Consider the following 24,898-nt stretch of genomic DNA (forward strand, 5'->3'; position numbering starts at 1 on the left):
AAGAGCTGCTCTGCATTTTTAAATTAATTACCACATTTAAAAATAAAACTCTGATGGGGCCCTTGGGTGGTTCAGTTGAGTGTCCGATTCTTGATTTTGGCTCAGGTCATGATCCTAGGGTCATGGGATCGAGCCTCCAAGTTGAGCTCCACACTGAGCATGGGACCTACTTAAGATTTTCTCCCTCTCTCTCTCTCCCCTCCCCTCCCCTTTGCCCTTGCCCGGTTCATGTGTGTGCACACTCTCTCTCTCAAAAAACCAAAACAGAACAAAACTCCTGGAAAAGGGCAATTCTGTCCAAAACCTGTGCTGCTAAAGAACTCCCTGGTTCCCTTGCATTATTCTTGTCGTCATTGCAGTTTACAAGAATAATCATCAGATAGCTAGTAGTTATTAAGCACTAACTGTGTCACAGATACTCTTCTAAGAATATTTCTCAACTCACCAATATCCTAGGCTTCTGGCACCACCATTACCCTCCCTTATGTGATCTTCATACTAACAAATATGGTTCAAAAAGAATTTCAAATCAAGCCTTGGCAAGAGGTGTACTTGAAAACATATTTTGAAACAGTGCAGGAAGCTTGCCTTTAACAAGCTCACAGACTCATGGGCGGGGGGGGGCCAACAAAGAAAAGTAGCAAAACAGGGTTAAAAACAAAAATGCCATCCCAGGGAAATGCACAGAATATTAGTGGGACACTTGGAAGAGGTCCCAAAATTGACCCAGGAGAGTCACTCTGAAAGAAACCTGCAAATAACATTCCAAAGGACAGGACAAAAACTGCAACATCCTCCAACTAAACTGGATAAATTTTAAGGCAGTGAAAAACTGTGCCAGACACAGTTGTAGAATGATTGGATGGCCTCCAGTTGCCAACTAAATATTGTATTGCAACATGGACTATATAGAGAACACATTTTAGTGATACTCAGACTGAAAACATGAGCGTTGGAGCCTCGCAGATCTGGATAGAATCTTGGATTCATCACCGTCTAGTCATGTGAAGCTCAGTGTTTTCATTTATGAAATGAAAATCTTATTACCTAGTCCTAAGGAAGCTATAAATACTAAAGAAGGGACGTTTGAAGTCAATGAATCAATAATAGCTGTTGTTATTAATGTCTTTCTTCTGGCTTCCTAATTTAACTGTCCTTGACAGAACCCAAGAACTCAGTAGATCCCTGTTTCTTCCCCTTTTGGCTTTCAGGACTCTAAAACCTGCCTTGGGGCCATTAACATTTCATGGAGACAGACAACAGCATTCATCTCTTACTCTCTGGGTGTTATTGGAGACAGTGATCATTTCTTACGTGAGCTAATGCCTCTAAAATTTTAACTAGTTTGCCTTAAAATGAACAATGGAATCAGGGTATGATGTGGCATAAAACTAATCAAAGCCAACTGTCCTCCCACCTCCCACCTTTTTTCTATGTGGGTGCCACTTATTCCTGTGAAGGCGTAAAAAGATGTTCTTGGTAAGGTGTGAAGGAGTGTTTGTCAGTTAAATGAAAGCCAGCCAGGACCCCTGCTGACACTTATTTAGGGAAGCTAAAAAGGAAAAGTTTCCTTAAGTGGGGTTAAATACATTATTATGAAAGAGATCCCTGGGCAGGTAGATTAAAGAATCTTAGGTGTTTCTGAAATTTTAAAGAAAATAAAGAAAATGTCTGCTTGGTGCTTAACATTCTTTCCTTTTATCCTCACCAATACCATCTTTAATCATAGACTTTCTTTTTCTTCAGCATCACTCATTTGCATAAACAAAATGCTAATTAACATTAACATTTTGCATCTAAAAATGGTAGGTTAACTCACACGAACTGTGATCAAAGCAATCCTCCAACATTATATTCTGTTCCTTACTCTTCTCTATTCTCTCAGTCTTTTTTTAACCAGACCTTTTGTTTCCTTGGACCCATACAGAAACACAACATGGGGGAATATTAGCTATATTTCAATCTTCTCACTTAATGTGGAAGAAGGGGGTTCATCCTTTGAATACATGTGCGTCCACTGCTATGATGAAAGCCTATTCTCCATGGCAAGACCATCCCAGCCCCAATCACTAACATTCTGTGTCATCATTGTTCCTTTCTAAATAATATTTGAAGTGTACATTTCCCAACTATGATTGATCTTTGCCCAAGTTACCCTTGGGATTGTGCTCTTTCTACTGAGCCACTTTCCACACTTTCCATATTGCCTCTCACTTGTAAAAGGAACAATCCTATTTTTCCAAAGCACTAAGCAATTCTCAAAGGCTCAACTGTCCAATAAATTCTTTCTAGTACAAAAGTTTAATGAGACTTGAGAAAAGGAAATATGTTCCTGACAGTATTTTTGAATTACATCTAACATTCCTGATTTTCTTAGTTTCTCTCACTTCTTCATTTGTCATTGAGAATGAGTTACTGAATACATTTCTTAATCTCTGGATCTGGAAATATTAGTTTGATTAAATCACCAGAGAAAGAAATTTCCATTAAAAGCCTTACGAGGTAACTACTGTTAAATTAATTAAACAAAGAGACCATTAGACTGAGAAGGTTTTAATGCCTTTGTAGCCTGCACAAGCAAACCAAAACCAAAGACTGAAGTGCCTCAAGATTAAGAAATTGAAACCTAGGGACAACCATTCCCAAATAGCCAACTAGCCTTTCCCAAATAAGGCACCTGCATAAGCTATCTCCAATCAAATATTCTTCTCGCTTTGCTTCCACCTCTTGTCTATAAGTCTTTCCCCAGCTCCTGTCCAGTGGAATACCAGTAACCACTTCCAGTTTGGTGCTGCCTAATTACAATCTATTTTTTGCTCAAATCCTAAAATTTTTACTATGTTTCAGTTTACCTTTTAACACACCAGAAACTGACATGTGAATTAGACACTGTTGCCTGAGCTCCTCACCTTTTTAATAATTCTTAAGGAAATTTGGAGCTTATTTTTATTTTAAAGATTTCTGTTGGGGCACCTGCATGGCTCAGTTGGTTAAGCATCCCACCTTTCATTTCGGCTCAGGTCGTCTCAGTTTGTAAGATGGAGCCCTGGGTCCGGCTCTACGCTGACAGCTCTGAGCCTGTTTGGGATCCTCTCTCTCCCTCTCCCTCTGCCCCAAACACACTCACGTGCTTACATGCTCTCTCCCTCTCACAGTAAATAAATGAAAACATTTTTAAAAAGATTTCTGTTATCACTAAATTCATCATGAGGGGAAATCAGTTAAAATAAACAGGGGAGTAAAACACTTAAAACAACTTATTTAGCTTTTAATTCTCATAGGAGTTAAGATGGAGCATGGCCTCGTCTTTGAAAACAGGATTTAGGTTTCATTCCCTCCTGTTCCCCTAAGTCGTCTATAGCCTTGAAAAATCTGCACCTGAGTTTAGTATGTAAAATGTATAAAATTCATAGTTCATACAGTTAATTCTTAAATTAATAATAGGTATTATTCAAGTTTACAGAATTTAAGTTTATTTCTGGAAAATCCCTAGGAGAGGTCAGAAATGGAAACACACACACACACACACACACACACACACACACACACACAGTTTCAAATTGATTTCCCTCTAAATCCAACCCACATGCTCAGATACTCCTCTCTGTCTACTCCCCAATTCCCTTAACCTTGCCACTTCAGCCAAAGGCAAGGAAAATCACATCTAAATTAGATTTTGCTTTCCTCTAGGCAATTATTAACAATTGCTGGGCTTTGGCTCTAAAAACCTCCATTTCCCATTTCTGGTTTAAGGACTTTTTCCTCTGGAAGGTGTTTCCTCCTAGAATTTAGGCTGACTACAGACGCCTTGGGGAGATGGGAGTACATCCTTTTATCAAATCAGCCAACTTGATTTATTGACCATTTCCAGACAGGATGACACCTATAGACTTTCCGCTCCCCAGCAAACAGTCTGTGTTACCTTAGGGTCCACCTGTTTCACTCTGGGGTGGCAAATTCATGCTCAGAGACCAAGTCTGTCTTTGCCAGCAATTTATTTAACACAGGTTCCCTGCAGGAATTTCACAACCCATAGCATAGAGGATAACGTCACTTCAAAAGCCAATGAAGAAATCACCTACTTTATTGTGATTAACCAACGATAGGGTAGTCACACTATTGTTGCAGGCAAGGGACGAGGAAAAGAATAAAGCCCACATTTAGTTGAGGTGAACCTTTTTACGAGTTGGTGTTTGAGTGAGAAGGCTTGGCCGATTCCTGAATACTTATCTCTGACAACAGATGAGATGAGATGAGGCATCCTGACACGGCTTAATTCACTCTCACATGAAAACTTTCCTCCTAGAAACAACTTCACTTTGCTGGTCTTTGTCCTAAACAAGTGGATTTGAAATCATATCAAACCAATACATACCACGTCATAAAAATAAAAAAGCTTACCCATCACTCTTTACACTCCCGGGGATGACCAGTGCCACAGCATTTACAGCATCTGCTGTTCTGAATGGGTCCCAGCAGGAGTGAAATCGTATTCTCTTGCATCCTGAGGCATCAGAGACAAAAGGAAAACAGACACAATGTACTGTTGTTATCAGCGAAAGACTGGTGTGAATAAGACCTACGTGTGGAGACTCTGTCACAGAGCCAGCATCAGAAACCAGCTGGCATGTTTTGCCCCAGTGGAAGTCTGAAATGAATACCTTTCCATGCAATTCCAAACCATGGTTCTCACGCTGACCCTGCCAACATTTTCAGGAGAGGCCCCTAGAAGATGCAGTCCTGAGCCCCGCAAACCAGCTCTTCCTAGGTCGACATCCAGGTGGAAGCCTAAAATGTTTGGTTCATTTCCTATCTCGTGCTACACCAGCAAGCCCTCACCTTCCTGGTGTCACTGGGGTACATTCTGGAAGTTATCTGTGATTTTAGTAGAATAAATTGATGGCCTTTTATTTTCCCCTCTGCCTCTGTCTTTTCCTCTTTTATCTACACTTCTGTCCTCAGTGCCACTGTAATGAAGTTATTTTAACTATTTTTTAATTTTTTTTTTTTTTTAATTTTCAGAGAGAGAGAGAAAGAGAGCAGGGAAGGTGCAGGAAGAGAGGAAGAAAGAGAAAATCCTAAGGAGGCTCTGCTCTGACAGCTTAGATGCAGGGCTCGAACTGTGAGATCATGACCCGAGCCCAAATCAAGGGCAGATGCTTAACTGACAGCCACGTAGGCACCCCTGTAATGAAATTTAATTAGCTTCTCCACTTCCAACTTGCCTGTTTTCATCCACTCACACTGTAGTCAGAGTGATGTATCTGTGAGGCAAATCTCAAAATCCTGGAAGATTTTTTTAGTATCTTCTCCTTCCCTTTTTATCCCTTTTTCCTACTCCTACTATTTCCACCCTTATCTTTTGCCACCTCTAGCAGCAGCTTTCTAAAACCTAAAAATAGAGAATTACTTCCACTTCCATTGAGCTGTGTTCTCTGGCCCAAGGCCTTTGTAATAGCTATTGCCTCTGCATGGAAGGCAAATCCATTACAGCAGAATCTCGGTAGAGCCGAAACAAGGGAATTTTTTTTAAGCGCTAGGTGATTGTAATGTAACAGCCCAGGTTGAAAAATCACAGTAACTTAAACCTTTTGTTTCAGAGATAAGAAAACAAATTCAGAAAAGTTATCCGAGTCATCCAATATTACATGTCTCAGGACTCTCTTTACCTTTTTGTTGTTGTTGTCAAAATGATTTATTACTTTTTTTAATGTTTATATTAGAGAGAGAGACAAAGCATGAGCAGGAGAGGGGCAGAGAGAAAGGGAGACAGAGAATCCGAAGCAGGCTCCAGGCTCTGAGATGTCAGCACAGAGTCTGATGCGGTGCTTGAACTCACAAACCATTAGATCATGACCTGAGCTGAAGTCAGATGCTTAACCAACTGAGCCACCCAGGCGCCCCAAAATGATTTATTTTAAAATTTCACTTTGAATGTCATTCTGTAAGAGCTATACACCTCTCAAATTTTATTTCATTTTTATTTTTTGAGACAGTGCATGCAAATGTATTGCACACAAGTGGGGGAGGGCAGAGGGAGAGGGAGGGAGAGAATCTTAAGCAAGCTCTACTCTCAGCACAGAGCTGGACTTGGGGCTCAAACTCACAACCGTGAGATCATGACCTGAGCTGAAATCAAGAGTTGAATGCCTAACCAACGGAGCCACCCAGGCACCCCTCAAATTTGATCTTTTAATACTATTTTGAAATAGCAACTGAATTGGGGACATGATGGAAAAACTGTCACTGTGTCTCAGTTCTCCCTTATGCAGAATGATACTCCAGTCAGCTATTTCAAATGCTCATTTTCATATAGAATATCAATATGGGACTTTTAAAATCTATCTATCATGGGGGCCTGGGTGGCTCAGTAAATTAAGTGTCTGACTTGGGCTCAGGTCATGATCTCACGGTTCATGAGTTTGAGCCCGGCATCAGGCTCTATGTTGACAGCTTGGAGCCTGGAGCCTACTTTGGATACTGTGTCTTGCTCTCTCTCTGCCCCTCTGCTGCTCATACTCTATCTCTCTCTCCCTCAAAATAAATAGATGTTAAAAATATATCTATTCAAAGTTCCTCTGTGAAAACCTACTTTTGAAAATGCAGAACCCAGAAATAATTTAGTGAGTAGAGACAGCAATGTTCCTTATTTCAAATGTGTTATTTGGAGCAAGATAAAATTTTTCTACGTACCTTTTAAACTAAAGTTTTGTTAAGACGTTCCAGAGAAAACTTTACAGCTCAATTTAACTAACTTATGGGCTTAATTCTGGTCTTTTCCCTTAAAATTGCAGAGACTTTTAATCTGAGTTTCCCTCTGTGTCCCCCATCATGCCCCACACTCCTCAGAGATTAAGCTCTCAAGGCTTTGGTCACAGAGCTGCTAATAATCTCTTGTGCTGGCATTTTATACAATCTATTGTACCAGGATGATAGGATGTCTGGTTTACTCACTTATAAACTCTAGATAATGATAAGGGCACCTTTCTGCCTGCCACGGGCATAACAAAGCTAAAATACCAGTCAACTGGCCAGATTCGTAACTGAGGAAGAGCAGGAGTAAGTTTCAAATCTCTCCTTTGACAACACAGTTATCAGTTTGAAGATACAATCAAAGCTCCTAGCCATAGCACTTTAACCAGATGAACTGAATCCTACAAAGATAAAGCAGTCAGGCAAGACATCAAAATATAAACAAACCTCATTAACTGTGGCTTAGGTGTGCAATTTACAAAACCTCGTGAGTTTTTTTTTACCTTTGGGATAATAAAGTTTTGAGGATACAAATCTAACCATGCTTGAAAAACTGAGAAAATGTACACATTAAGTAAATATACAGTGATAGTTGATATAATTAATAAATACAATGAGAAAAAGATCATCACAGCTTGGTTCCGGATATGAGTGGATATGTGTATTCTGCTGCCCTCTACTGGGCATCAAAGAATGATTTTCGGTTCCATCTCCATTAAAAATCTTTTCACAATGGAAATTAATTACTTGGTGAAGTTCTAAGAACCAAACATAAAATACAGTTCATAAAAAAAAAAAAAGTTAACAAAATACAGATAAAATACCACAGACAATAAACCCCAAGGGTTTGATGGGTTTTTTTCCCCTAAATTGTTCCCACTTTACATTTTAGACCAAGATGATCAAAAATCTGGCTGAGCTTTTACTGAGAATTATTTTTATCCTTTTAAAAAATTGTTTAATGTTTATTTTTGAGATAGAGAGAGAGAGAGAATAAGCGCATGAGCAGGAGAGAGGCAGAGAGAGAAGGAGACACAGAATCTGAAGCAGACTTGAGGCTCCGAGCTGTCAGCACAGATTCTGATGTGGGGTTCAGACCTATGAACTGCGAGATCATGCCCTGAGCTGAAGTTGGACGCTTAACCAACTTAGCCACCCAGGCACCCCAGAATTATTTTTATCCTAAAGACTGAGAGTTTCATTCTGAATTGAAACAAATCGGATTAATCAGTTTTATCAGTATTAGTTACACAGACATAAAATGTTTTGAAAAGTTAAAATTTCATCTCAAGATTTGCTATTGTCACACTGTATGTTTCTGGTAAGTTATCTAACTTTATTCCATGAAATAAATTTTTTGTTTCACCTAATCCTAACTCTTGCTTTTAGGTAAGTACTATTAATATTTCCTATTCAACATATACAGAAATCTAGGCAAAAAGAAATAAATTTTCTGAAGACTCATACCAGAGAAAGCAAGTGGCGATTTGAACTCAGGCAAATTCATTACAGAAGTCATGCTCTTGTGAGTATGTTAAAGGGTATACATGTAAAATGGTGATGATGGACATTACAATGCAAAATGTCCTTGCAGGAAAAAATCACTCACCTATTCATTTGTGAAAGCCAGTACACCATGGTTAATTTCAAATTTGTCAAAGGCAGAAATATGTTAGGACATAACGTGTACCATGATAAATCACAGAAATATTTCATCTTGAGATATCAATTTGAAAAGTAGGGATACTAAAAGTAAATATGGTTTATATTCCACAGGTGATGTTCTCAGAATTCTCCCTGCTTTTCTAACTCCCCAGCTTTTGCTCATTTCCATTATCTTGACATGACTTGGTTAGGTTAATGCCTCCTCGCCTTTCAAATGTGTTTATAATCTTTGCTGCAGGGAAGTTTTCACTACTTTCACATCTGTTTTATGAGCTTGTGCAGAAAATAACAAAATAATATTTTATATGGCATTATTAAGACTGGCTGGCTTAAACAATAGAAATTAATTTTCTCACAACTACAGGCTGGAAATTCAAGATCAAGATGGGCTACCTTCCTGGCTTGTTGACAGTTGCCTTATCAGTACGTGTTCACAGGACCTTTCCTGCATACCTGTAGACAGAAAGAGAGAGATTGTCCTCTTTCTTTTCTCATAAGGCCACCAGTCCCATAGGATTCTTTACCACCTATAAGCCCTGTCTCCAAATACTGCCACATGGGGGTTGGAGCTTCCACATATGAACTTGGGAGGGACATAGCATCATCCTATACATTTCTATAGCACTTCTTTCTTAGGATGAATGTATTGGAATCACCTGTTTACTTACCTACATCTCATTACACACAAGTAACTGCAGGCTAGACAATGCAACTATTCTGCCACTATATCCTTGGCCACATGGTGAGTGGTGGCTAAATGAATTAATAGGTAACACTAACTACCTATTCTGCTCCTTTAGCATGTCTTAGAAAATGCCATAACCACCTAGGAGTTAAGCCTCAACAGATACCTAGGGCTTTGCTGGAGATTGAATATCCAAACAAGACTCATGCTATGGCTAGAATAAAAAAGTCAAGAAATAAAAGGTGTTGGCAAAACGTAGAGAAAAAAGGTACCCTACTGGTGGTAGGAACGTATATTGGTGCAACCATTGTACAAACTAGTATGGAGATTCCTCAAAAAATTAAAAATAGAAATACCATATGACTCAGCAATTCCACTATTGGGTATTCACCCAAAGAATAAAACAACACTAATTCAAAAAGATGTACACACCCCTATGCTTACTGCAACATTATTTATAGTAGCCAAATTATGGAAGCAGCCCAAATGTCCACAGATAGATGAAGAAAATGTGGTACACATATATACAATGGAATATTACCCAGCCATAAAAAACAATGAAATCTTGCCATGTGCAACAATATGGACAGACCTAGACGATATTACACTGAGTAAAATAAGTCTGAGAAAGACAAATAATACCATATAAGTTCACTTATATGAGGAATCTAAAAAACAAAATGAACAAACAGAAAGCAGAAACACCCCCATAAATATAAAGAACAAACTGATAGTTGCCAGAGGGGAGATGAATGGGAAGACAGGAAAAATAGGTGAAGGGGAGTGGGAGATACAGGCTTCCAGTTATGGAATGACTAAGTCACAGGGATCAATGGCACAGCACAAGGAATACAGTCAACGGCACTGTAATAGCGTCGTATGGTGACAGATGGGAGCTACACTTGTGCTGAGCACAGCATAACATATACACTTGTGGAATCACTACATCGCACATCTGAAACTAATGTAGCAGTGGGTCAACTATAGTTCAATTTAAAAAAAACCAAAAATGACAAAAAATTCTTGTGCGCTAACTCTGCTACTGAATGTTATGACTTGAGTCTCCCCCACCGTCCTCATCAAAGTGGCAGGATGACATGTCAGTTAAACTAAACGCTGATCAACAGTCACTCCAGGAAGCAGGTGCTGCACCCATTTGTGTGCGTAGTATACCAAATGAATTTCTAAGTTCTTATTTCAGATGATCGAGCTTTTCAAGAATAGGGTAAATAATTCAATAAAGTATAACCACTGAAAACAATGACCATGTGATACGGATACTACACTCAACAATCAGGTAAAATTATGTATTTTAAAAAAATAAAACACTGCAATCAGGCCTGTACAACACTTTATTGAACTTTGAATAACAAGCATGTAACAAAATTTAGAGCATGATTAGGATAAAATATCTCAAATATGTTCCTTACAAAGGCAGTAAGTACAGTACACAAAGACTGTTTGTAATATTTTAAAGTCTGCTAAAAATATCAAGACATACTAGAATCTGTGGAGTTAACTTTCCTCTCAACTAGAGCATTTATTCCCATTAGCTTTGCTACAATGAAAGTTAACATATAGGACCATACACATGTAATAAATCAAATGGAAAATGAAGGCATCCAACAAACATTCCAATTGCTAAGCAAGTATGAAGAATAAAGTCTTTTATTTCTGAACTATCATTTCCTTTGACAACACCAGGTACAAAGAAACTTTTTTCCAAAATGTATTTAATATTATATAATTTGGACCATTCCCATTGGAACCAATAGTCTTTCTTAGCATACTCATTAATCAAATTTGAGAATTTGCAAATGTACTTAAGAAACACGTTACTCTCATACAGAGGTGACATTCAAAACACTGAACAACCAGCAGCCCATTGTCCCTACCCACCAAGCACAGATGCTGGAGTAAATGACTGGCATGGCAATACAGTCTGTCCTAGCTGAATATCAGCCCTGATGTTATTTCCAATGACCAGACACATGTTTTGGCTAATGTACAAGCATGTGCTATGAGATATGAAACATGAAATTCACACAGACATGAAACTGAACTCAAATACTCTGCTGCATGGAGGCTGAATGTGAAATATTTCACAGTGACTGAAATTGACTGGCTAACAGGCAATGGTGTTGGTTTTTTTATATATATAATTCAACTTTGATTAAAATAAATGGACTTATAAGACACCCTTGAGATTTAGTTAATGCTACCAATCCAAAGGCTCTGAATTACTGAGGAGCCTTTAAAATCAGTATATGTGACCTTTCATATATTTTTCCTTAAGAAAAAGTAATAATAAAAACACCGAGGTACTTTAGTTTCTTTTCAAGGGATTATGTTATTATCTTCCTGAGATGCAAAAGACCATAAAAGAAAAGCACCACGCCTAGGTTGCTGAATGAGGCATCAGACACTAATAGTTTGGTCCTTTTCTAAATGGATCTCTTCCAACAATTACACTAAAACATAGCGATGGATCGCAGATTCCAGGGGGGCCTGGTTGTCCTTGGATTCCAGGTTTTCCATGATCTCCATCTTTGCCTGGGAGACCTGGGTCTCCTGGAGGACCTTCTTTGCTTATTCCAGGAGGACCCTCTGGACCTAAGAAGGGACATGATCAATATATGAACAGAGGAGTTTTGGTTTTTGATGATGATATAGGTGATTCTGTAAGAAATGGAAATGGGAAAAAAAACAAACCCTAAAAGTTTTACATATTTGCACTAATGTGAAAAGAGAAGTACTCTCTTGCTAATTCTATATACCTTCCATTTAGAAGACTATGGAGAAATGATCAGTAATTTTTATAAAACCAGGCTAAGCTATATCAATATAGCAATCACCCTGCTGATTAAGACACTGAGCTAACATTCTAATATTTTAATTGGTGGGTTGTCCAAACTTATTTCTTCCTTCCAGCATATCTTCTGCCAATTATTATAAATTAGCAAGTGAGAGATGAGTAAGGTAAAACTCTACAACTCTACCGAGGTCACTTTTGTGCCATTTTTGCAGTAAAATGATCTTTCATTACACACGTTTTTAGGTGTCCATATTTAAATACAGTGCTATTACCATGGCGTAATTGTGATCATTATACACACAAAGGTGTTACAGCACTAACTTGAGAACCACAGCCTAATTAGCTCAATTAGCATGCTCAAAGGAAGGAGAGTTAACAGGATATTATGTGAAAGGTGATGACTCAAAGTAACAAAAAACATTCAGGGTGTGAAATGGAGCAGCATAGGTTGAGGCACTGTCTACTACTAATAATTGCTGCTGCTACCACTAAGAGACATTTAGTCAGCATTTAACTACAACTGTAGATACTGTTCCAAGCATTTTACATGAAGACTTTTGAATCCTTTCATCCCCGCAAAAGCCTCACGATGTTCTAACATCTAAAATAACAGTAATAGCACCCATTTACTGAAAACATGATTGTTACACACTGTTCCAAAAGCACATGTATTAATTCATATCATTTTACAATAATGTCATGATGCAGGCAACATCTCATCACCATTTCACCAATGAGGAAACGGAGGCCTGACGAAGTTAAAATAACACAGCTAGCCAAGGCTGCCCTACGAGTCCACCACTGCAGGTGTTCTGCTTCCCTGAGAATCATAAAGAGCGAACACTGATATACACTAGATAAGCTTGGGTGACTAAAACCATTCCAGAACTATTCTAAGGACCAGTCTTCTAAGGCATCCAAATGATAAACAAGAGAAAATCCAGAATGATTGATCAATAAGCTGGAGGAAGAAAATTCTAGTAGTTAGAGCTCAATATGTTCAATGTGAATCATTCAAAAAAGGAAACAAATGTCTTGATTTCAAATTTTTTGACATAGATTTATGCAGATTTTCTTAAAGCCAAATGTGCAGCAACACTTAGGAGCATGTACCAGTTCTTACCTGGGGGACCAGGAGGACCTTGTTCTCCAGGGTACCCAAACCCTTGGTTCCCCTTTGCCCCGTTTCTTCCTGGTAGGCCTGCAGAGTGTCAAAGATGGGAATAAGCTTACTTTTCCTATAAAATCACATCCTGCTAGATTGCTTCTTTCAAAGCTGTTAATATACACATTGGAAGAAAAATAAATTTTGCGGCGCCTGAGTAGCTCAGTTGAGCATCCGACTCCTGATTTCAGCACAGGTTAAGATCTCAATGTTTATGGGTTCAAGCCCCACATCTGGCTCTGCACTGATGCGTGGAGACTTCTTTGGATTCTCTCTCTCTCAAAATAAATACAAACTTAATTTTTTTTAACAAAAAAAATCTTTAAAAAAAGCTTGCCACTTATTTACTATTACTAATGGGAAACAGAATTTTTGAAGCAAAAATTTCTAAGATTATCAGTGATCTAGAAGGATCTAATATTGAAATATTGAAAAGGAAAATGGTTTGGGATTATTAACCCTTGTGTTATTCATAGTTGTTTATTACTTTGATTGAACATCTCAATTGTTCACATAATACTAAATAAAAAGGAAAGAATTATCAACTGACATTTCACATAAACATTCAAAGACAATGATAAGTAAGTTGTGGGCTATTAAGAAGTTTGGTGGCAAAATATAATTTTTCCTATAATAGAAAAATTCTTAAGGTAACAGAAGTTACTGGAGTCAAAATAAAGGAAAGTGTGATTTTCTATCAAAGACTCAGGCAAAATCTCTAAGTGCACTATCAATATTTTCTAATTTGTAACTTCACAAGCTTCAAACTTTAATTTTTGTCTACTTTAGAATATTGCTTTAAGAAAACAGAATTGCTTTTTAACTAGTTGAAAAATTATTATTTTTTTTTATTTTTTAGAGATAGAGAACAAGCAGGGGAGAGGGGCAGAGGGAGGGGAAGGGGGAGAAAAAGAGACGGAGAGAAAAAGAGACAGAGAGAGAGAGAAAAAGAGACAGAGAGAGAAAGAGGGGGGAGAGAATCTTAAGCAAGACCCATGCTCAGCATGGAGCCTGATGTGGGGCTCAATCCCACAACCCTGGGATCATGACCTGAGACAAAAATCAAGAGTCAGACACTCAACTGACTGAGCCACCCAGGCACCCTGACAAATTATTGAAAGACTCAGGGATACAAAAAGCTTTTTGGCATCATAAAACCAAAGATGAACCCTTGCCTATTAAATCAATTTAGAAAGTGAATACAAAATATGTAAACAAGTTCAGCACCTTTTAATCCTCTGGCACCTGGACGTCCAGGAGCACCCACTAATCCAGGAACACCATCTCTTCCTGGCAAACCAGGAAATCCTCGAGGACCTTCTGGGCCTATGGGACCCGGTGGCCCAGGAATACCAGGAGAACCATGTTGAGACTGGCAATGATCACAATTTTGAATTCTTCCACTCTGAAGTAAGACTGGTAGCTGAGCTTAAAAACAAAGAAGCCCCACCCCTTAAGTTTAAATAGGCATTGGTAAAATCACTAACCATTTTTTTCACAATTTATAGATACCCATCTCTTGACCAATAACTTCACTTCTAGGAATTTAACTGTGGAAATACTCTGTTCTATGCAATCATTTTATTATTACAATCACTTAAAATGGCGGGGGGGGGGGAGGGAAAGCACCCCAAAAAAATAAATTGTGTAAATTATAGACATCCATATTTATGAATTACATTATCAGAATTATGTCAGAAAATTTAATTCATGGTGAAATAATGATAAATTGTTTTATTAAAAAGATTAGAAAAGAGTACATATTATTTTCATTTTTAAAAAATTACTCATCTAGGGAAAAAAACAGGAGTTTATAAATTTCCTTTATTTTCTTCTAATCTTACTTATATATTTTATAATTTCTACCAATAATTAGTATTATTTTACCAATTTTAAAAAAGTTATTAAAATCTCTGTTTGAGACTTACCTCTTAATACATCAGTGCAAACTTGTCGAATAAACTGTTCTGAAAATTCTCTTCCCTGCATCAAATTATTAGTGGGTTATAACATGTAAATACCAAGTAAAAAGCAATGAAAACATGAGAAATTGGAAAGAAGCAGAATACATACAGGCTTTCCATCCAATCCTGGAGGTCCTTGAGGACCTGTTTCTCCCGGCTGCCCCTGGGGACCCATAGGCCCCATCAGGCCGTCCACCCCAGACTCTCCTTTTGGTCCAGTGGCACCTCTGATGCCAGGCTCTCCCTTTTCACCTCTCTAAAATCAGAAGAAATCTTCAGAAGTTCTGTTTCAATATTTCAGAAGGTATAACTGCATCATAAAAGTCCTTAAGGATATGAATATGAACATATACATACATATATATAAAGTACATTATGTAGAGAACAGCTGTGAAATGCTGTTATTGATCAGAGGGGAATTTTCATATCATATTAAACTGCCATTTATCCATCCATCCACCCATCCATCCAACCCCACAAATCTCAATTTATTCAACATATTGTGTAGGCGATACATATAGCACTAGAGAAAAAACAAACGTGCCACAGTCTTGTTTTCAAAGAGATTACATTCTAGAGAGACAAATACAGAAACACAATATTCTTTGTTAAATTTTTGCACAAAAAAACTTAGCTCCTAATACAGATGAAGAACCAATAATATTCACAAATATGCAACATTTCACACCTAATTCAACCAATCTACATATTCTGAAAATCACTATTAAAGAACTACTGAAGAATGTGAAAGGCATTTTCTGCCAAAGCTAGATTTATTCAGCACTGAAAACTGAAGCAGTATGGACTGAAGAGAGAGCATAATACATGAAGAAACATACCTCGCCTTTTGCACCATGATGACCTTGAATTCCCTTTGAAAATTAATAGGAGAAAAAAAACATAATAAATCTGCAAGGTACAGTACTATTAGCATGGTGTGCACCTGTTACCACACATTTAATCAAACTTTACTTTTCAATCTGAAAAGTACTGATACAATTAGTGAAAGAATTACACATGATACTCTCTCTGCCTTTTTAAAGGAGGCTAATGACTAGGTGATATGCTAACTGGATAATATAAAACTGTTAATTTATGTCACTGTTTCATTCTTAGATATGAATATTTTTATATGCTGCAGGTCAAATATGTAGGTTAGAATGGGATTCTATGTGAATTCTATTTCAGTTCTATTCTGGATTTTAAATATGTTGCTATTTTAATGTAAATTAAACTCAATCAGGTAATGTAAGGTATGTTTATTCTTTTATTTGGTGATTAAGATAAGTATTCCATTTTCCCAAGTTTATGTTCTTGAAATTAAATTTCAATTGAGTACTATTTATAAAAGATGGAATAAAGCAAAGATGCCATTAAAGGCGATTAACAGGGAAGACAATACCCATTTGTCCTATGCCTAAACCACTCACTGCTGGCAATTCAGAGATTAGAAAAGCAGTGTGATGTATAATATGGTACTCTTCCCAAGTGATATTATACACACTGGGGAGCTCACGCATGAAACTCATTCACCGTTAGAATCACTGAATACATCTGGATGGTTCTATTAAATGATTTCCCACTCATCTCTCACATATTCATTACAATGGCAAATTATAGATGATAAGAGCTTTCAGGAAAGGCATGAAAATTTCCCATTTCTGAAATTCATTGTACACTTGGGCTTCAAAATCACCTGATATCAGTTCTGGGAAAGGGTAGAGCTTGCACACACACAGGTAGGACTTCATTATTCAAGTTTCAAATTAAAAGTCAGAGTTCTGCAATTCACTATAAAATTTAGCGTATGACATTTCACACAATGAAACTTGAATTTGCATATTTATTTTGCTTTATTTCTAGGTCCCTTAAACATGGATACCCAGATTGGACAAAAGGGAAGACAAATGGGGTAAAATCAGAGTATGGCACAGAAAGAGGCATACTCTCAAATTAAAACAAGAGCATAAAAACACTAAGTTTCCATGTAAAAATATATTAGTGAGTAAAACACTTCAAGATTGTTCTTTAAATATTGAAGTTTCTGCAGAAATGCTGAGGTGTTCCCTCCCAGACATAACCCTACAACTGGAGCTTGTGTAAGAGGAAACACAGAATAGGAAGTTCTCAGGACTAGAACTGAGTTAGAGCTGCAACTGAAAACACTGGTTATCTGAGAATCCACTGGGATGGTTTCATGAGAGGAACCCAACATGAAGGCCAAGAAATTGCACACTTGCAGCCCTTTGTAGGATGACAGGTAACTAATAATGTTTACTTAAACAACTTGGGACAACTATTCAACTGCTGAGAAGCAACAGTTGCTTTGACCCCCAGGTACTCCATTAGGGCTCAGTTACCGGTGGTGAGAACACCAGCATCCAACAAATCTTGGGCAGAAGTTTTCTAGGAAGCCCAAACCCTGCCCTAGGGTGGCCGACCACTATTTCCCTTGAGAAGTGAGGGGAAAAAAACCAAACATGTTTAGGGAAGTGTGAAGAGAGTGTTATCTGTAAGCCAGTGAGCTAGCTAAGTTGAGAGCTCAGATTCCACAGGAAATAGCCTTCTTCTCAGAAAGTTCCTGTAAGAATTTTTGGTGAAGGGCCTGTGTTGTGGAGGTTGAATGGACGAGGAAGTTAAGGTTGTCCTATGAGAAGAGCGGTTTATAGATACTGTGTGATTGACTTAGAGAAACCTAGGCAGTCAGTCTGTGCTGCCAGGGAGGAGAATGGGGTCAATGCTGGTCATGTCATCAAGTGGATCTAAGTGGAGGAGCAAAAAAATTAAAAGACACACTTTACTGAGCATAGACGTAGACAAACTTCGTCTTTCTCCTCTTTTGCTCTTGCTGTTGGCTTCTAAATTCTCAACTCTTTTGAATATCTAGCACTCACCTTCCATCCTATCTTACAGACAACCCTGTGACCACATGCTTTTACACCTCTCTCCAATGGTCTCCGATATCTCCAGGCGAGGGACATAGAGACCCCTGTCCTTGAAGACATCACTCACAGTTTTATCCGCCCATCTCCAGAACCAGTGTAATTACTGAATCTGTCTTGAATGTCACATTCGAAAGAGGTCTATCCCATGAGGGGATCATATGTACAGTCGGTCCTTTCAGTGTGGACCAAGTTGGATCTGAGCTTAACTACTGGCAGTGCAGCAGCAAACAAGCTACCATTACATACAAATCACTTTTATGCCACTTTTGGTCCAATTTGGCTGTGACTGTACTTACATGCCACATGGCAATCTCACTGAAGATAACATTTGAAAAAGTCTCTAGTGTAGGAAATTGTATCTCTGAACACACAAGAGGGAAACAAGAATATTCTTCCACTACTTACAGGCTTCAACTACTCCCATTTCAAGAAAAAAATAAAGAGTGAATAGTAAATATGGAGATACTGTCATTGTATGGCTGCCTTTGGCCAATAACTATTGCAGGAAGTAAGTGAAATTGTCTACCTTTAGCCATTTACTTGAAGAGAAAAAAGCATGGAGAAGCAAGTTTCATAGTCACCAATCAGTACAGGAAAATGAAAACATAAAACATATGATTAAAGCAAACCATTATCACCACCACCATCTGGCATTTTCTTCCTCAGATGCTTAGAATGAGCACTACCATCTATCTACCCTTCTCCCCACTCGTTTCCATTTGCAAATAATCCTCTCCCAACACCATCCAGTTATGTGGTTCATTATTCCATTGTCCATCAAAGAAAACAAAAATACCTGTGACCCTGGAATCCCTTGTCTTCCATTTTCTCCCTTTTGACCCTTTAAAATTTAATAAACATCATTGATTAGCTTGCACACATACAATGCAATCTCATGTAAGACACAAACTATGTATAACACTGGTGTCAAGAAGAAAGGTCACAAAAAGCAGTGATGCAAATATGCAAAACGATGTAAGAGATAAAGAAGTTAGTCTCTTGGAGGAAGAAAAAAAGAGAGTCAACCCTAATATTAACAACGTGAAAGATAATTTAAAAACCCAATGGTTATGGATATGTTATTAATTTCAATGACATAATTATGTTTAGTGTTGATTATGTACATGCAAGGACAAGAAGACATCTTTAAAGGAGTTTTTAAAGATGAAAAATATATTACAAATGTGGAATACTACTCATACATCAAAAAATAAAAGGAATCTTGCCTTTTGTAACAACATGGATGGGACTTGAGGGCATTAAGCTAAGTGAAATGAGTCGGACAGAGAAAGATAAATACCGTATGATTTCACTTACATGCAGAGTGCGACAAAACAAAACAACCAAACAAGACAAAACAAAAAACTCGAGCTCACAGATACGCAGAATAGAATAATGTTTGCCAGGAGGGAGAGGAGGGTGAGATAGGTGAAAGGGGTCAAAAGATACAAACTTCCTGCTATAAAACAAAGAAGTCATGGGGATGCATATACAGCATGGTTACTGTAGTTGATAATACCATAATGTGTATGTGAAAGTTGCTAAGAGTAATTCTTAAAAATTCTCATCAAAAGAAGAAAAAATGTTGTCACTATGTATGGTGATAGATGGTAACTAGACACATGATGGTGATCATTTCACAGTGTATACAAATTTGAATTAATATGTTGTACACCTGCAATACAGCTGACCCTTGAATGATGGTAGGGTGACAGGCACCACCTCCCTCAAAGTCAAAAATCTGTGGATAACTTTTGACTCCCCCCAAATTTAACTACTAATAGCCCACTATCGACCAGAAACCTTACTAATCATATAAATTAACATATATTTTGTATATGTATTATATTCTATATTCTTACAAGTTAGAGAAAAGGGAATGTTAAAATCATAAGGAAGAGAAATAGATTTACAATACTGTATTTATTGAAAAAAATCTGCATGTAAGTGCAACTGAGGAGCTCAAACCTGCATTGTTCAAGGGTCAACTATATACTGTTATATGTCAATTATACTTCAATTTAAAAAATACTGCAAAAATATTTTGAATGAAGATCTTTAAATCAGGACAAATAAGAAGAGAGGAAAATTAACAAAGGTATAAACACATTTGTCCATTTAAAACATACTTGTGGATATCCATCATATATAATGCATGGTACTAACCCCTAAAGTACTACCTCATCCCCATGTGGGACGAGATAATTAGCAGTTTCTGGGAAAACATATACCCAGATAATAAAACAGTGACTTATCTAATTACCTAAATTTTAAATCACTCTAGCACTGTTGATTTATTCATTTATTTACTTAAGTGAATTCCCAATATTTATTGAATGATACCTATTTGCTGGTTCGTAAGGGCACTGAACCAAAAACTGGTATCATCAAGTTGCTTACTGTGTGGTGGTAAAGTTAAGTCATTAAATGAAGAATGATGAAAATGCATAATTAAGCCTCTGGGCTGGATACTATGGGGACAGAGGAGGGGGCATCTGAGAGAGGTGCATCCTACAGGGTGGGGAGAACTACTCAACCTTAAGTGTAGGCTGTAGGGATAAGTAAAAGAGAGCCAAAATAGTCAAGTCAGGAAGCACTTCATAGAACAGACTTTATCTTGAAATGTGTGGGGCACCACAGAAGGATTCCTAAGCAGATGTGTAGCTTAGTTATTGCACGCTGGTAGGAGCATGAGAGGAAGTGGGGAGGACACTGGTAATCTGAGACCCATGACAAGAAATGATTAGGACAGTGCGGACAGGGAGAAGGGGCCAAGTTCAAGAGAGATTTAGATGTGAAACTACCTGTGAAGAGAGAAGAGACTGAGTTTTAGGATGGCTTTCAAGCCTTTTTCCCTGAGATCATTTCATGGGTCTACCAATTACCATGACCAAGAATAGAGTAGGAGCTGGTTTATGGGGAAAGGTGATAAGCTCTGTTTTGGACCTTTGGGTGTGTGCACATGACACATTCAAACTCAGTACCAAGAGGGAAACCGGAATATGTGGGTCTAGAGTTCACAGACACTTGCTTAAAATCTACCTCACTCCTAATTTCAAAATTACAGAAATCATAATAATACTTGAGTATCTTTAGTAAAAGGTACTGAATCAACAGCTAAAAAACAATTGTTGACACCGAGACCTCAGCAGATGTTCACTCTAATATTACTTCAATTTGTAATCTCCTTTTATGCCTCCAGAAATCCTAGAACACTTTGCCCTTGTGGTAACACACCCAAATGAAATATCCTTTCTAAATCACCCTAGATTTCCTCAACCTGATTTAATTTTTTAGTATAATTCTGCTTCCAATTATTAGTTTGAACATGTTTTATATTTGGTGTTAAATATAAAATCTTATCACATTTATTTGTGCCATAAGCCATTCAAATCATTTCTGGAAACATACATAATATAGATATGTAATATTTCAAATAAACACACTAGAAGTATGTAATACAATCTACATATGTTTGGTTGAATCATTTGATTTCCAAGTTTCTACAACAGTGAAATAGAGAATAATCTTAAAAGGAGATCTGATGTTGTCCGAAAAGTTTAGAAGAAAAGAAGAAAGCTGAGACTTAACAATTAGATACTGATGGTGAAGCAGGAAGGAGCCAGAAAACCACGCTACAACTAAAAAGAACAAAGCCCTGATTTTATTGCCAAGCAAAACTTTTAAAAAAGCCAGCAACATACCTGAATGCCTTTTTCACCTTGACTTCCTTTGTCGCCCTGCAAAAAGGCAGTTTAATGTCTATCATAATCTAGGATATTCTGTATCCTTTCAAGTAAACATATTTTTCTGCAGGAAAAAAATATATATGGTCTCCTACAAATTCCACAAGTGCCTTATATGCAGAAGCAGACTCCAAAAGGAGAAAAATCATATTTTGTCAAAATGTTCTAAATGAATACTTCCTTGTGCTCTTACATTTCAAAGGAAAAATTATTATAATTTCTAGTTTACCAGAAATAAGAAAATTTGTCTATATTGATCACAATCTGAGGTTTAGCAAACAAACATGAGAAAACTCATTTCGGCAATTGTTTTACAAAATCAAACTGAAAAATCTTCCATTGAGCTAGTAGTAGCCACAAATTTATAGGAAACAATGAAGCAGAATATAATATTGAAATGGTATTTTTGAAAACATACACTTCAAAAATGAATTTTTGGGGTAAAATCCATATTCCATAATATAAATATTCCTGGGACTTTTCAGCTAGAGTAAACCTTCCAGACCAACTAAGTTCAATGTCCTTGTTCTTAGATAATGAATCTGCAAATTAGGAAAGATAAGCACTTGCCCTCAGATGAACTTGGACACTGTTTCCAAATTTCTTTCCTCCCTCACCAGGCTCTCTAAACATTAAGAGTTTTGTGTTACAGCCAACAAAATACAGGTGTTCTTTTAAAGGGCAAGTTTTGAACAAGAAATTTCTCAAAACCTCAACATATAGTCCTAGTAGGTTTATGTAATATTCACCAAGGTTCTGACACTTAATTGCTGCCCTGAGGGTCATCCCTGTCTCAGCAAGTGTTGCCTACTGCTCACTGGAACAAAACGGTCAATGATCATACTGGTTATAATAACCTAGGGGCCAAGTGCATGACACATGAGAAACAGAAAAATGAAATGGTAGCAAAACCAAAACAGCAAGGGATATAAAGATGAAGATGTAAGAGTTTGTATCTTTTCCAGAATCAAGGTCAACATATTTACTTTTAGACTGAAATGTATATATTTGCAGTGGCATGAACTTCTTTGGCAAACGGGCTGTCAGTTGTTGCTTAAAACCACCAAACAAATACTATTTATATAGATACAGCTTCACGGTTCCTTTTTGAGGAGAGAGAGAGAGTATGAATCTAAAATGTTGCTCTCTTACCTCACCAAAACATTTTATATCAGAATACATGATTTGTATTTTAAACTCCTTAATTTCAAATGAAATTCTATGCAATATAATCTTTCATAAATAGGAACTGCATGGTCAAGTGTTCTGGGTGTAGTTGTTACTATTTTAGACCTTTGTCCCAGTTTTGATAAGAGTAATATTCACATTTTAGTAAGAGTGCCAGACATTGAATACTTTTCCTAAAATAGTCTTGACTCACTTGGACCGACTGCAAAACAATCTGAATTTACAGGCTTTACTTAATAGAATGTTTATATTTTCTGAGCTGCATGCCTCATCCAAGGCCTTCATCTAGGAGACAATACCCATGCAGGAATGTGAAAGATGAGACACAGCTATGGGCATGCGATTGATCATATTACACATATACCAAATATAAAGGTCATTAAAAGTACAGTCAGTCCAAATTGTGCTACTTTCACAAAAGGAAGACTTACATGCTAATAGCTGATTAAAAGTTAATTTTATCCTGGGGCACCTAGGTGGCTCAGTCGGTTAAGCGACCCACTCTTTGTTTCCTCTCGGGTCATGATCTTGAAATTTCATGGGTTCAAGCCCCTTATCGGGCTCTATGCTGGCAACACGAAGCCTGCTTGGGATTCTCTCCCTCTCTCTCTCTTCCCCTACCCGACTCGTGCCGTCTCTGTCTTTCTATATAAATAAAAAAATAAATAAACTTTTAAAAAAAAGAAAAAAGTTAATTATATCACCTAAACAATGCATACCTTTTTTCCTTGAACTCCCGGCAAACCCAGGTATCCCGGTTCTCCTGGGGGACCTACTGCTCCTTGTTCTCCCTAAGTAACATAGAAATTACATAAAGATTGCATACCTATTGCTTATGAAAGACACCACTGTTTTTATCTCTACATAAATCCCAAATGTATAACTGATGGTTACAAAGTTTGTTGACCTTTAGTTATTACTGCAGAAATAGTAAAGAATGAAAAGTTTATGGGAGTCCCAACAAAACTTCTTGTACCTTTTCCTAACATTGTAAGTTAAAATAATTCTGATAGCATAGATTTTAAAATTTTATACATATTTTTCATCTTTATTTTATAGCTTCAACAATAAATAGTAAAGCAGTGATAATAAACATAGGTATCTCGTTTTGTTTGCTAACACTTTCTCTTCCTCCTTGAGACTGCTTATTCTCATACTGCTACTTTAAAGAACCTATTTTATTGTTAAAAAACTGGTGAGGAAACTACTAAAATTGCTGAAAATCTCATTATTCATTGTTTTTATTTTGTTATATATTTTCTCACAAACACACAATACACAATTTAGTTACTAAGGTTTTCTCACTACATTAGGCCTAATATATGTCTTTCAACAAGACATATGAATATTGTGATGTTCTTTATATGCCATTATGTTTTTAAAACATAATTTTAAATTACAGAATAGTACTTAACTGTAGTGATTTATCATCTTTAATAAAATGCCTATTGTTACAATTGGTTTTCACAATGTTTATTTTTATAAACAATATGGGGGTGAATGTCTTTGTAGTTAAATCATATGCACACTTATGTTGGTTCTTCATACACAGGGAAAAGTATTTTCTTAGAAGTAAATTCTTGAGTTGTTTTCAGTACAGGGAATATTCCATGACTTATCCCAATTTTTCTACTCTGCATCATCCCACAGGGATTATTTCCTTCATGGAATAAAGATTCCTTACAAGTCTTAAGTAAGAACATTTTCTGAAAGTATATAGTGACGAATTATCAATGACATTTAGGTAATGTCTGTAAGACAGGGGACGCAAACCTGAATTTGCCTCATGGTTTTTGGTTTGAGTTTTACCATTAGTCCCAAACTCTATCACATTAACTAAAGCCTACTGTCTTTTGTGGAAACGGTATTGCCTCTTTACTTACTAGGCCCACTCCTGAGCGAATGATTACTACTCTAGATTGCTAAAGGCTTGAAAAGAATTAAAAATCCTATTGAAATAAACATCAATTAT

The 24,898-nt window shown here is 37.2% G+C and overlaps 1 protein-coding gene across 6 annotated transcripts in view; it reads right to left on the reverse strand.

Annotated features, from left to right (window-relative positions):
* Nucleotides 1–10,443: 10,443 nt before the first annotated feature.
* Nucleotides 10,444–24,898, reverse strand: part of COL21A1 (collagen type XXI alpha 1 chain) — a 171,666-nt gene continuing 157,211 nt past the window's right edge. For 4 of the 6 annotated variants that reach the window (XM_042939082.1, XM_042939086.1, XM_042939080.1 and 1 more), the window contains 9 exons: nucleotides 23,646–23,717; nucleotides 21,697–21,732; nucleotides 18,789–18,833; nucleotides 15,887–15,919; nucleotides 15,157–15,303; nucleotides 15,012–15,066; nucleotides 14,311–14,511; nucleotides 13,042–13,119; nucleotides 10,444–11,716 (listed from right to left, as the gene is read on the reverse strand). In XM_042939082.1, coding sequence (XP_042795016.1) covers nucleotides 11,529–11,716; nucleotides 13,042–13,119; nucleotides 14,311–14,511; nucleotides 15,012–15,066; nucleotides 15,157–15,303; nucleotides 15,887–15,919; nucleotides 18,789–18,833; nucleotides 21,697–21,732; nucleotides 23,646–23,717 — 855 coding nt within the window. In that variant the 3' untranslated portion in view covers nucleotides 10,444–11,528. The remainder of the gene's footprint in view (nucleotides 11,717–13,041; nucleotides 13,120–14,310; nucleotides 14,512–15,011; nucleotides 15,067–15,156; nucleotides 15,304–15,886; nucleotides 15,920–18,788; nucleotides 18,834–21,696; nucleotides 21,733–23,645; nucleotides 23,718–24,898) is intronic. The other 2 variants (XM_042939083.1, XM_042939085.1) reach the window with 2 other exon arrangements.

The sequence above is a fragment of the Panthera leo genome, chromosome B2 (assembly GCF_018350215.1).
Source record: "Panthera leo isolate Ple1 chromosome B2, P.leo_Ple1_pat1.1, whole genome shotgun sequence".
NCBI lineage: Eukaryota > Metazoa > Chordata > Mammalia > Carnivora > Felidae > Panthera > Panthera leo.